Here is an 11,686-nt window from a genome sequence, read left to right as displayed (position 1 = left end):
AATAGAATCCCATCTGCACGTAATAGACAGATAGAAAGGGCTGGTCTGATTTATTACCTCCATTGATTCACACAGATAAATCACTGGATCTTTTTAAGGATTTGGGCACCAAAACTTTAGAAATGAAACCTGTTGGTTAATGAGCAATTACAAACTTCGAGAAAGGGCCTTTATAGGAAGCTCTGCAAAAAATGGTGTGTTCACTATCAATTTCTCCCTGAACCTGAATCAACAACTTGGATCAACAAAAACCCCACCCAATATGACACCAAAGGTCAGTCAAACCTTCTAAACTGGGTTGCCCTTCTGAGCCCCCCACGCCCAAAATGCAGAGCCTACACCCTATATCACCTTCTCCAAGAGTATCTGTTTAATCTCTTTCATAGTTTCCACAAGTCATGGAAACACAGTAGTTGTCCAGCAGCATCAACAACTGATGTTCTTCAAGAAAAAACTACCACCACATGGTATGTCTAATTATCCTGCTTTCAAAAGCTAATATTTGGTGTTTTGCCCTTCAGAACTGCTTGTGATATATCTGGTGACAGACACAACGCAGTGGTACAAGGTATGATACTACCCTCTTTTTTTCAGAGTTCTGCTAATAAATTTTCCCACTTGGAAAATAAGAGGTCTTACCTACACCCTAGGTGCAGGTACCCATCAGGTGGCCAAGCAGAACCCCATCACTTGGCTTTGTGCTGTTTCTTGGTGGGACGGGGCCAGGGTGCTGGTTCTGCATTGGTACCTCCACATGGGACTGAGTCACATGCAGTGTAATTACTGACTTGAGCCTCTGCCAACTAAGGCTCTCTGCGTTTTTACTTGGTACAGTTGCTGGGGATCACGGAGGGGGAAACTTGGTATCACTGTCAAACCCCTCAAAATTTTTTCATGTATCTTTAAAAACAGTAAATGTGACTCTGCCAGGGATAGAAGCTGATTATGAAGGGGTGACTCCAGCTGACTGTGCTCTGCCTTCCCTGAGTGAGTGAGTGAGTGGGTGGGTGTTCCCACCATTCTCCGCTCCCTCATTTTGTGGTTTGGACTTATTTTGAGCGTGCAAAAGGCTCATTGACAGCCCCTGTGATAGGCTGAAGCAGTGCTCCAAACAGACTGTTTTCCAGGGTCTTGTCCAGGCACAATTCCCCATCTTTTACTATTTGAAAAGCTGTCATGACATGTCCTGAAGAAACCTGCAGAAGAAATGCTGGCCTGGTTCCCACTTGGCCAGGCTCCAAAGCGTGACACTAAAGGTCAGTGGTTCGCTCCTGTGGAATCCTAGCCCTCTTCCGCATTCATTTTCCTCCTCTTTCCAGTCCCCTAATCTGATAAATCATGTGGGGAGAGGCAGGAGAGGGAGGGGGAGGAGTATGTGATGTAACCTCCGCTCTGGAAAAGTTACGAGACAACACCACAGTGCCTGCAGCTCATGGTGGTTTTATGGTGGGTGCCGCTGGGAGACTCTGAAAGGTGCTTAAGAGGCGTGAAGACCCACCACATCTGTGTGAGACCCAGCAGGTGATGTACTCACTTCACTTGCGGAGAAGAAAGCCGAGCACAGGGTCTGCTTAATTGCACGCGCTCTTGCAGCTTCTTGTTTTGCTGCCTGCCACACGCACCCGGAGTGAGAGGAGCAGCGGCTGTATGCTGAGGACACCCCTGAAGAAAAGGAGGCGCGAAGCCAGCTGCGCTGCGAGGGTAAGTCTGTTCCTGCTTCCTGGGTTTTCCCCTTCATTACAGGCTGGCAGTTCAGGGGAAGCAAAGGAAGTGGTGAGGAGTGAGCTGGAATGTGTATGGATTGTTTGAGGGCATGTAGCCGTATGAAATCCCTGCTGGATTGACTCTGAGCCAGTTGATAATCACTGACTAATCTCTCTGCTGCCAGATTCTGCCCGGATTACAAGGGCGTGTGTCTCTGTGTCAGGATGCATATGAGACGTTCGTGTGCTGAGCGTCTCAGGGTATGTGTCAGAGAAACACACCAAAAAGGGGTTTGATGCTAGTGATTGATTGCAGGAGAGAAATTTGGGCAAGTATGCTTCTGCCACTGACACTGCTGTATGTGCAGTTGTGCGTCAGGCTGTGAGGTCTGCAGACAGGGAGGTGTAGGTATAGCAAGTTTTGTTGCTTGCTACATTTCACCAGAGTAAATCCATACACAACTGGGATGCAGCAAACCCTTGTTAATTTTAACAGGTTTTATCCAGATGTGCAAAGTCAAAAGTACCGTGCCAGGCACAGTCCACGCATTTGTAGTTCCAGCAGAACTATGTGGTCTGGATATTAAAAAACTGTTTATAAGGCTCCTTAAGACACATTTATACCAGTATAAGAGGCCTTCCATTAGGCTACAGTTTTTCCTGCTGTGTAACGCACAAGCTACTGTGCTGCAGGGGCCCAGTGAGCACAGGAGAGTAGGGTTCAGGTCCAAAGGAGGTGTGGGTACTCTTGTACTCAGCAGTCTATGAGAATCAAATGAGAAAATGTGCTTTTCTCAGTACTGGGAGGAGATGAAACTGGGAGGAAGCTGGTCCTGTGTATTTGCTTATGGAGAGAACTAGGGCAGATAACACAAGCTGTTGAAAGTGACTGCAGAAGAGTGTTTTCTAGGTGAACTTCCAAATGCTATTGAAAAGGCCTCCCTGCTAAAGGAAAGAAGGGAAGAGGAGGAGCGTCATATTATCTATGAGTATTCTAATTTAATATGCTATATTATAGAAAATATACAAGATAAAGCAAAATGAACTTAATGTAGAAACTGGGCCTCAGAAAGTCAAATAACCAACATAGCTCAGTTTACATCTCTGGAGTTGCAGCAGTGCTGAATTAATACCAAACTGCCTGCTAGCATTGTGAATCTCCAAGAATGCCTGCAGAAGGATGCAGTTATGCCACCTGGTGAGTGTCCTTGCCTGAATGTTGTGCCTATGCTGCTTAAGAAAAAATATCACGTGATTGATTTCCCAACATGGTACACAGAGCTCCTGGCTCTGGTATTGCGCATGCAGGTACTCAGAGTATTTTTAGAGGTGAAACTTGAACAAAATATCAAAATCTGGACATAGAAGTTAAATTGCTAATCATTACAGGGGGGTTCTCTTCTTTTTTTTTAAACACGACTCTAATACTGGTCCAAAATTTCAGTTTTTACAGACAGCACACTATTTTCTTTTCATTAGCTGTTTTGCTGAGCCTTTGTCTAAGGAGCCTCCTTATTCAAGACTCAGTCAAGGTAGGATATATGGGGTTAATCTGACCCTGGAGATGCTAATTTTAATTTATTTCCAGAACTTGTGATGGCTTCAACTTGGCAGAAAACTCAGGAATTCTACAACTGGGTCCTTGAAAGTGGAGGTAGGTAGAGATGCTGTCTTAAACAGGAATTTCTACATAAGTAGCATGATCATGAAGAACAAACCTAGAAGGACCATGATCCTTATATGAGCCCACATTTTTTTCACTAGGCAGATTTTCACTTTTCCTTCTCCGTGATCACTAATTTCCGTTAAGTCTTGAAATATATCTTAGGGACACTCCAGCTGGATTACAGTAAGGAATGAGGGGACGGAGGATTTCCCCTGCCCCTAGCTGGGAACTCTCAGCAGCTTTCTGTTAAATGTACAACAGGCTCTGACAGGATGATGAGCAATATGTGCTCAGAATCTATTGCCTGCTAAGTCTGGAATATTAAAGAAAGTGATTTTTTTTTAAAAATGCATATTCATGTGTCATGGGAAAGCATAGTAGACCAAAGAGTAAATACTTCTTGTGATGCCAGTAAATCCTTTTATCAATTGAAATATTGACAGAAACCACTCGTCAGTGTTTGAGATTTCACATTTTGCAGGTAGGAGACTTCAGATCTTCGATAGCTAAAGGTTCTACAGGTCCAGTTTGGTCCCACAGGGCTCTGTTGGATCCCCGGATGTAAGCAAAAGCCACAAAACGGCATGAAGGTAGAATGGCAGGCCCGCATGATGGCTTTGACAGGAGAAGGATATGGGGAGTAGTGCTCAGGCTGTAAAGGCTATTTCAGGATTTGAATTGCAGGAGAGACTAAATTGGGATTCAGGACTTCTGATGGACTGTTAAATCCAGAAGAGGAATATCAAAGGGCTCTTGACACAGGAATAGTAAAGAATTGGGAGGTTTAGAAGGGATGGGTATTAACAGAGTCCTGTGGACAGGGATGGCATTTTTAAAAAAATTCTCTAAGGCCCATGGGCTCACCAGTGAGCCAAGGACTAAAATGCAATAGAGGACTTATGCAAGGATCCCAGGGCTAGAACAGTGAGAGGGGTCTGGGGCTTGGGACTGGCAGGTCCTACAGCAAAGGGAGATGCTGAAGGAGTTTAGCAGAGCAGTGACCGCAATGGGAACAGAAGAGGAAAGCATGAACTGGAAATGGGATGTTTTTGCAGATATAGTGTATCCTGCATTTCTGTATGTCAAGGATGAGACAGGATTAGGAGGAGGTGGCGTGACAGAAAATCTGTTGAGCTTCCCTTTGCTGTAGGACTGAAGAGCAGTTTTAGCAGGGGAAAGTGTCTTGTCATTTTCCTGTGAAATGGCATGCTTTTAATAGAATCGACCCTATAAGTAGATATGACAATGAAGGAGCAGAGAATTTCAGATGTCCTGAGCATTGTGGGACAGGAAGGAAATAACATCAGTCATTGAAACAATTGTATTATTTATCTGTAAAGATTTACGCTCCCGAAGAGCCAGGAACTGTTTGGTTTGTTCTGTGCATCCCTGCTGCATGTGTCTTGAACTACTTCTTTTGCCCGCGTGTGGGACAGTCTTGCAGCCTGCGGTGAGAGCTCCAGCTCATGACGGGAAAGGTCTGTTCACTACTGTGCTGCAGAGGACTGGTGCTCAGCAAAGCAGTCTTCTAGTACTACAGTCCCAACTCGAATGTCACGCTGAAGCCTTTTAGCAGAGGTTGGCACATGGAGCCCCAGGGTAGGAGAAGGACTGTGGTACTGCTTTATGCAGACACCTGAGACGCCAATTTTCTTCTTGCCAGAGAGCATGCTGCAGAGAGCATGCTGAAGGGAAGTGATTAAATATATCTGCCGTACAGTGTATGGGATGTGCCAGCTTTGGCTGTGTGTTTTGCTTTTCAGATCCAAGGACAGACCCGTGGCCTCTGGTCCACTCTCCCCTTCCAGTCACACTTCTCTTTGCCTCCTACCTCTTTCTTGTGGCACTGGGGCCCTTCTACATGCGTCAGCGGAAACCACTAAAGCTGCGAGGCCTGCTGATTGCCTACAATCTAGCCATGATGACATTATCAAGCTACATGTTTTACGAGGTGAGGAGACAGGATTGGCTCCTAAGTAAACATTCTGGAAGTGTTTGAAAACCAGAGACATTTCAATGGCTTTTGCTGATGGACTTTAATGAAGGGAAGGGGAGCCAACTTGGACACATCTATGTTTTGCCACAGGAGAAGTATTGCCCTGTTGAAAGTGTTATTTCCAAAGTGTACCTCATTTCCTCCCGTTTCTCAGTCTTCCTCTCATTCATAAAATTAACATTGAAAGGTTCCTGAATGAATGAGTTGAAAGTTGAGATCCCCCCGGTAGACACAGAGTGTACAGAGGATGAGAAACCTCCTCATTTCATCTTGGGTCTGGCTGGTGAGGGACCCATCTCTGAGAATAACTGCTTCTCCAGACTTATGCAGTCCTCTCCAAAAGTACCAAGCACACTGCAGCTTCCTGCTGCTGAGAGGATTGATGACATTGTTTTCCACTTGTTCTCAATGCATGAGCCTTTCTACAAGCCTTTCCCTAGTTTACATAGGCCACTGATAACTCTTCAAGGGAACATGGCTGAATAGGTTTGAAAAACATTTTTATGTCAACAAATTTGCCCAACGAAACAAAACAAAGTTTATAAAACAATTGTTACATTTAAAGCAAATTGCAATTTTTTGGGGCAAATACTAAATCTGAGGACAGGTATGAAAATTGCTTGTCTGTGCTTGGTTATTCAGTTATACTGGTTACTTGGTCCAGGTTTTGGCTTTCCAATTAACAGGCAAATGCAACCAGCCAAAATAAAACAGTATGGGGTCTTTGCAAAGGAAAACAGTGTATTTTCAGAGAGATTCTGAAGCCTAGAATTCACTCATCCTACTGAAGCATTTTTGAGCACTCCAGGGATTACATAGAGTCACAAATATGCCCAGACTGAATTTTCTTTTTCAGATTCCAACAAGGATGTGAAGTACTTTGTTTTAGGTTTTTACTATTTGCTCAGCTGTACAAATTACATGGATTTTCTGTCAGCGAGTACTAGATTGAGACCCTATTATCTTAGCATTAATATGCACATCTTTTTGGAACAGATGACATTGAACAAAAAATAGATCTCTATTGCTTTTCTTTTTTTTTTTTTTTTCAGTTTCTGGTAACTTCAATCTTGGACAACTACAGCTACCTGTGCCAGCCAGTGGATTACAGCCGAAGTGAACTAGGAATGAGGGTACAGTTCTATACAAAGCTTGCCTTAGGCCCTGCTCCTCCTGTGGGTATGCAGATTGTTTTGATCATAAATAGAAATTTGCATGCCTAAGAGGGCTTTTACTCCACTTTGTTGCTTGTAAATCTATTTCACTAAATTGTTTGCTTCAACAGTTGCACTTTAGTTTTCTATAAATTAATCATCTCAGTCAACATAGCCATCTAAGTTCCCTCTGATCACTGGAGAGAGGGTGATCCTACCATCTGAAGACAGATGTCTAGTATCGATATTGCAAATTACCTCTAAAATATATGTGACTTTTTCAATTGACTAAGGATTCTGGGTGATCACTATCAACAAGAAAACCAATTTTTATATCTTCAGCTTTGCATGACATAAATCTTGCTTAACATTTCTTTTAGTAGAGGTATCTGGCTAAAACTATTCCTTGTCTGGTGATCACAGGGGGGGTGGGTCCTACCAGCTTCAGCTTTCCAAAATGCTGCATGAGTTATTTCTGTTTAACTTCAGAGCTATTTTGCTTTGCTTCCAGACATAACCAGGCTATCAATAGATGCAAGCATGGATATTATCTTTTCAGTTTTTCAGATACTTGCCATCAGGCTAGGAACAGTTTCTGAGCAGCTCACCCTTGCCTCATCAAAGAAAAAAAATTAGCAAACCAATTATCTGACCGACCAGCCAAAGCAACCCTGAATGCCTTTTCTCCCCTAAGATAAAAAAAAAAAAAAGAGCACAACAGCCATAGAAGAGCCCCTTAGTTCCTTAGTTTTTCCCTTTGCTGTCAATCCCTGGTGGGCAGCGTTCACATAGTACATAGCTGAAAATCTCAGGCAGTGAGGCTGAGCACTGATTTTGCTTTGAGGTCTAACAGCGTTTCCTTGTGCTGCCCAGCAGATGGCAAGAGTGTGTTGGTGGTTCTTCTTCTCCAAAGTCATCGAGCTGCTTGATACGGTAAGGAGGGCTCGGCTCGGCTCCATAGCGGGACTGGTGCTGTAAATAAATCACTTCCTTGTCAGAAGGGGGCAGGGTGCCAAAAGCTAATGTCCTCGCTTGATCCTGTATTGATTTTGTTGATGCTTTTCAGTAAATGCTGTTTTCATGTGTTCTGCTCTGCCTGCTTGTGGGAGTGGGCTGATACTGTTAAAGAAGAGGGCTCAGCTTCATCGTGCTGGTGTTTGACAGCATTTGGCCTGCAGAGTCCAGAACCACCACTGGATATCATACTGCTAGGCTTCCTCAAAAGCTCCTTTTCAGATAAAAAGAATCACTGCTGTCCACTTTGCCCGTCTCTGTCCCAGTGGCTGTTCCCAGTGCACGTTTGCTTCCCCGCACCTTTCCTGCGGGTGGGCATTGCCTCTTAACCACAGTGCTAGGGGAGAAGCTTTAACCATGGCTGTTGCCAGATGGTCCCCCAAAATCTTAGCTACACGTTGATTAAGGCTGCCACACAGGATCTGCCATTGCCTATCTGACTGAATAATAGTGGTTACTTGGACAGTAAAGAAACTGCAAATGTACAAATATGTGTCCTGGTATTTTTGCTGCCACAGTTTATCCCAAAGTTGTGGGTTAAAGGTTTGTATCCCATGTGAAATTGAAAGTTCACCTGAAGACAGTACCATTTTATAGCTTGTCTTCAGGTCTCCTCCTGTATTATGAATAGTTGACTGAACTAACAAGGGAATCCTATCTCTCTGCTTGGTCAGTAGGAGTAAATTGTATCCTAGCCTGTCTAAGACTTCACAGTCTAGTGCTTTTTTGGGGATAAGTTGATAACACTCTGTCTGAAAAGTAGAGCACCCCTCGACCTATTGCCATTGGGTTGACCAGTTTTCACTCTGTTTTCATCAGCAATAAAAGCAGCTTTTTGTCAGTCCTGAATCCCTGAAAAGCAGATTCAGTTTTCATGTATGTGTGTGCACTCTGAAATACAGTGGCCTGGCACGTATTCCATCTGCCAAAATCATTCTCTTTACTAATGGAAATTCCAGAAAAGCTTGGGCATTCAACACAGCAATTTTTCTGTGGATCATTCTCTGGTATCAGTAAAGATCTAACTTATGCCCTGAAAAGGACCAGACTCAAGCAGCTGCAAATTATGTAGAAGCTCAGTCTGACACTCAGATGTGTCCTCTTTGGACCTTGGGACCTGAATTCAAAGTTAAAAATAGTTTGGGCTCTGTGGAAGAAAGTCTACCCTCCAGTTCTTCCCCATTCCAGATAATATATGATCTATTGCATGTGTTGAATTTCATCAGTTTTTATCCACAGCAGAGGAAATGGGTTTGGGAGATTCAGAATCATATTGTTACCACTTTTAGTGTAAAATCTTTTGTTTAAACAGATCAACTCAAGATTTTCCCTTGTCTGGCTTCTTTCAGGTTTTCTTTATTCTGCGCAAGAAACAAGAACAGGTGACTTTTCTGCATGTGTACCATCATGGCACGATGCTGTTCAACTGGTGGTCAGGGGTCAAATATGTGCCTGGAGGACAAGGTATGCTTCCATAGACACCTTGTGTTTCAGTTTTTCTTCTGCTGTGGAGTTAGTATAAACAGTGCAGATGGGCTGACTGGCAGGTAGGAAGCTCACCTACTTGCAAAGGTGTGAAAAATATGTGCGTTTCAGTTGATACCATCTGCTCAGCTCTTTGGGCTATTTAGACTGCTATATACGCTGCATCATCCAAAATGAGAATGTGCCAGTCATTCCTCATCCAAACAGAAACAATAACGAGGTCTATTTATATCTCTACCCAGACCAGCACTCTCTCAGTCCCCGTTCAACTGGGCCTGGTGCAGCAGCCCAGGTTCTGGCTCTCCTGCTCTGAATGGGTCCAGCCTAGTCCTCACTCCCTTTCTCATCTGTATCCAGACTGCTTCTTTTTGCTCCACCAAAGAGAAGCATCTGAAGCTGACACAGAGTACTAGACCACTATAGGTAGGCCCTGTACAAGATTCTGGGGTATTTCTTTTTTGGGAAGCCATTTTGGCTACATGGTCTTGATACCACAATGGTATGAAACACTTAGGTCAGAAGATCAAGAATTCTCTCCTCTGCCTTTGAAGCTCTTCTCTGTCTCTGAACACTAGATGTGGGATGGATATATGCTGAAAGGAGAGGGGAGAATATGACATGCTTCCTAGGCAGAGTCTGGATTGAAGGTTCATTGCATAGGGGTGATATGATGTATTTTGAAAGCTGTGAGCTCATCACATGTTAGTCTTGTTTGTGTGTCTTTTTCATCCTGACTTCTTTACTCCTCAGCCTTCTTTATTGGGATGCTAAACTCCTTTGTACACATCTTCATGTATGGCTATTATGCCCTGGCCAGCCTGGGACCACAGATGCACCGTTACCTATGGTGGAAGCGTTACCTAACCATCATGCAGCTGGTAATTAATTCCATGTGTTCATCTCTCCACTTCCGTGTCTCAGGTGTGATGGCCCCTGCTGCCTATCTCTGTCCCCTCACTGGCTCAAGTCTTTCTGTTGCTGCCTATGGAAACCACCATGTCCTTAAGTGTTCTCATGTACCACTGTGAGAGGTGAACTGATTGGTGACCTGCTCTGAATGGTACTCAAAAAACTAGCAAGAGGCCTTCAGTGGCCATATCAACTAATAAGCCCCCACCTTTGTAATGGGAAAGCAGAAGAAAAATGAAAAATTAGACTTCTCCCTTTCCTGTTATATATGGCAGCCTTTTCCCCTCTGGCGCCCTGAAAGCACAGCTCGACTTTGAGAGGTGTGGGGCAGTAAATTGGGAAAACTTTGGATTCTCAGTAGGGCAGGAGATTGGGCAGCCTTCATTCTGTTTCTTCAGAAAGGAAGAGTATGTCTAACTGTAGGCAGAGGCAAGTTAAAGAAAAATATGTGAGTTTTACTCTTTCTATAGAGAATCCCTTTAGATTTTCTTTCCCTCATCTCTGAAGAGGTGACAAATCCTGACAACCCTATGGTTTTAGAGGAATGTTCCAGACAAGGACAATGACTATAGTTAAGCATGTGGGAGAGTTAATTCCACACAAAAAGAGGTTACACATACAAAAAGTACGCAGTTACCAGAGAAGAGGAAGGAGAGCTAGGGTATATGTAAAATAGTGATGTACTGAAGGCTGGTCCAGAATTCTTGTTTATCCTTGATGGCAAAAGCAGAACAAGAAAACATTGCATGAACTGAAAAGGTATTTGTAATGCAAAATATAGCATAGGAAATCAGTTTTTATTTAACATACTTTCAGTAGGTAGAACTCATTGCTTCAGGATATTGAGACAGGTGAGTTAGTAAAAAGAAAAAAAGTATTAATGTTTAAATTAATAAGATTATACTCATTGATTTATTAATTTCATCCATCTGTAGTTCTTCTATGTAAGCTAAATTACAAATCAAAATTGTTATGGGTATAATAATTTGATTACCATCAGGAAAGAGCAGGAGTCTCCTGCCTTTAGTTTCCATATTTTAAGATCTCTGCTACTGGCCCGTGGCCTAGAAGTGGCACAAGGGCAGTGGTCTGTTCCTAGGTGGGAGAGGCTGGATTCCAAACTCGCTTCTTGCAGAATTGGGCAAGTCTCAATGTTTAGTGGACACATGACAGCCTTTCATGTTGGGAAAACACTGTCGGGCTGGAAAGACAAATTTTTCAGGGATGTCAAAAGAGGCAAGCAGGTGGTACTCTGGGTTGAGGACACTACTAGTATGTTGTGATACTCTTTGTGATGGACCAAATGGTCAGTTGGGGTATGTCTCATGTGGGATCCCTAATCTGGCTGCTTCTTTTTTCCCCCTCTTCCAGTGCCAGTTTGTAGCCATTGCTGCTCATTCTTCCTACAACCTCTTCACAGAATGCCCATTCCCTGATGGCTTCAACATTGCAGTCTTCCTCTACATTCTCAGCCTCATTGCTCTCTTCCTACGCTTCTACTATTGGACCTACACTAGGGGAAAGCAGGAGAAGCTAACTTAAAGAAAATCAAAGAGAGTGAGCCCAGCCTGATGAACTTGCACATTCTCTACTACTTCTAACATGATTGCATGACGAAAATGTATTTGGGGAGTGTGTGTGAGGCTCCTGTGTGCAGACTCACAGTTGCCTTCAAATATCTCAAGGTAGGAAGGAAAAAAGGAACGACATAAACTCAGGGACTAAGATATTGAGGAGCACACTTAATTGAAAATGATAC

The 11,686-nt window shown here is 43.5% G+C and overlaps 1 protein-coding gene across 1 annotated transcript; it reads left to right on the top strand.

Annotated features, from left to right (window-relative positions):
* Positions 1-3,299: 3,299 nt before the first annotated feature.
* LOC309683641 (very long chain fatty acid elongase 4-like) lies at positions 3,300-11,469 on the top strand (the record flags this gene model as incomplete). Its single annotated transcript, XM_082497966.1, has 7 exons — positions 3,300-3,357; positions 5,133-5,320; positions 6,418-6,498; positions 7,393-7,452; positions 8,883-8,997; positions 9,769-9,896; positions 11,299-11,469. The coding sequence occupies 7 exons, from the start codon at positions 3,300-3,302 to the stop codon at positions 11,467-11,469; spliced, it is 801 nt and encodes a 266-aa protein (XP_082354092.1).
* Positions 11,470-11,686: the final 217 nt, after the last annotated feature.

Source organism: Vanellus vanellus (genome assembly GCF_965231255.1).
Source record: "Vanellus vanellus genome assembly, chromosome: 1".
In the NCBI taxonomy this organism is placed as follows: Eukaryota; Metazoa; Chordata; class Aves; order Charadriiformes; family Charadriidae; genus Vanellus; species Vanellus vanellus.
This window is presented reverse-complemented; position numbering and strand designations above follow the sequence as displayed.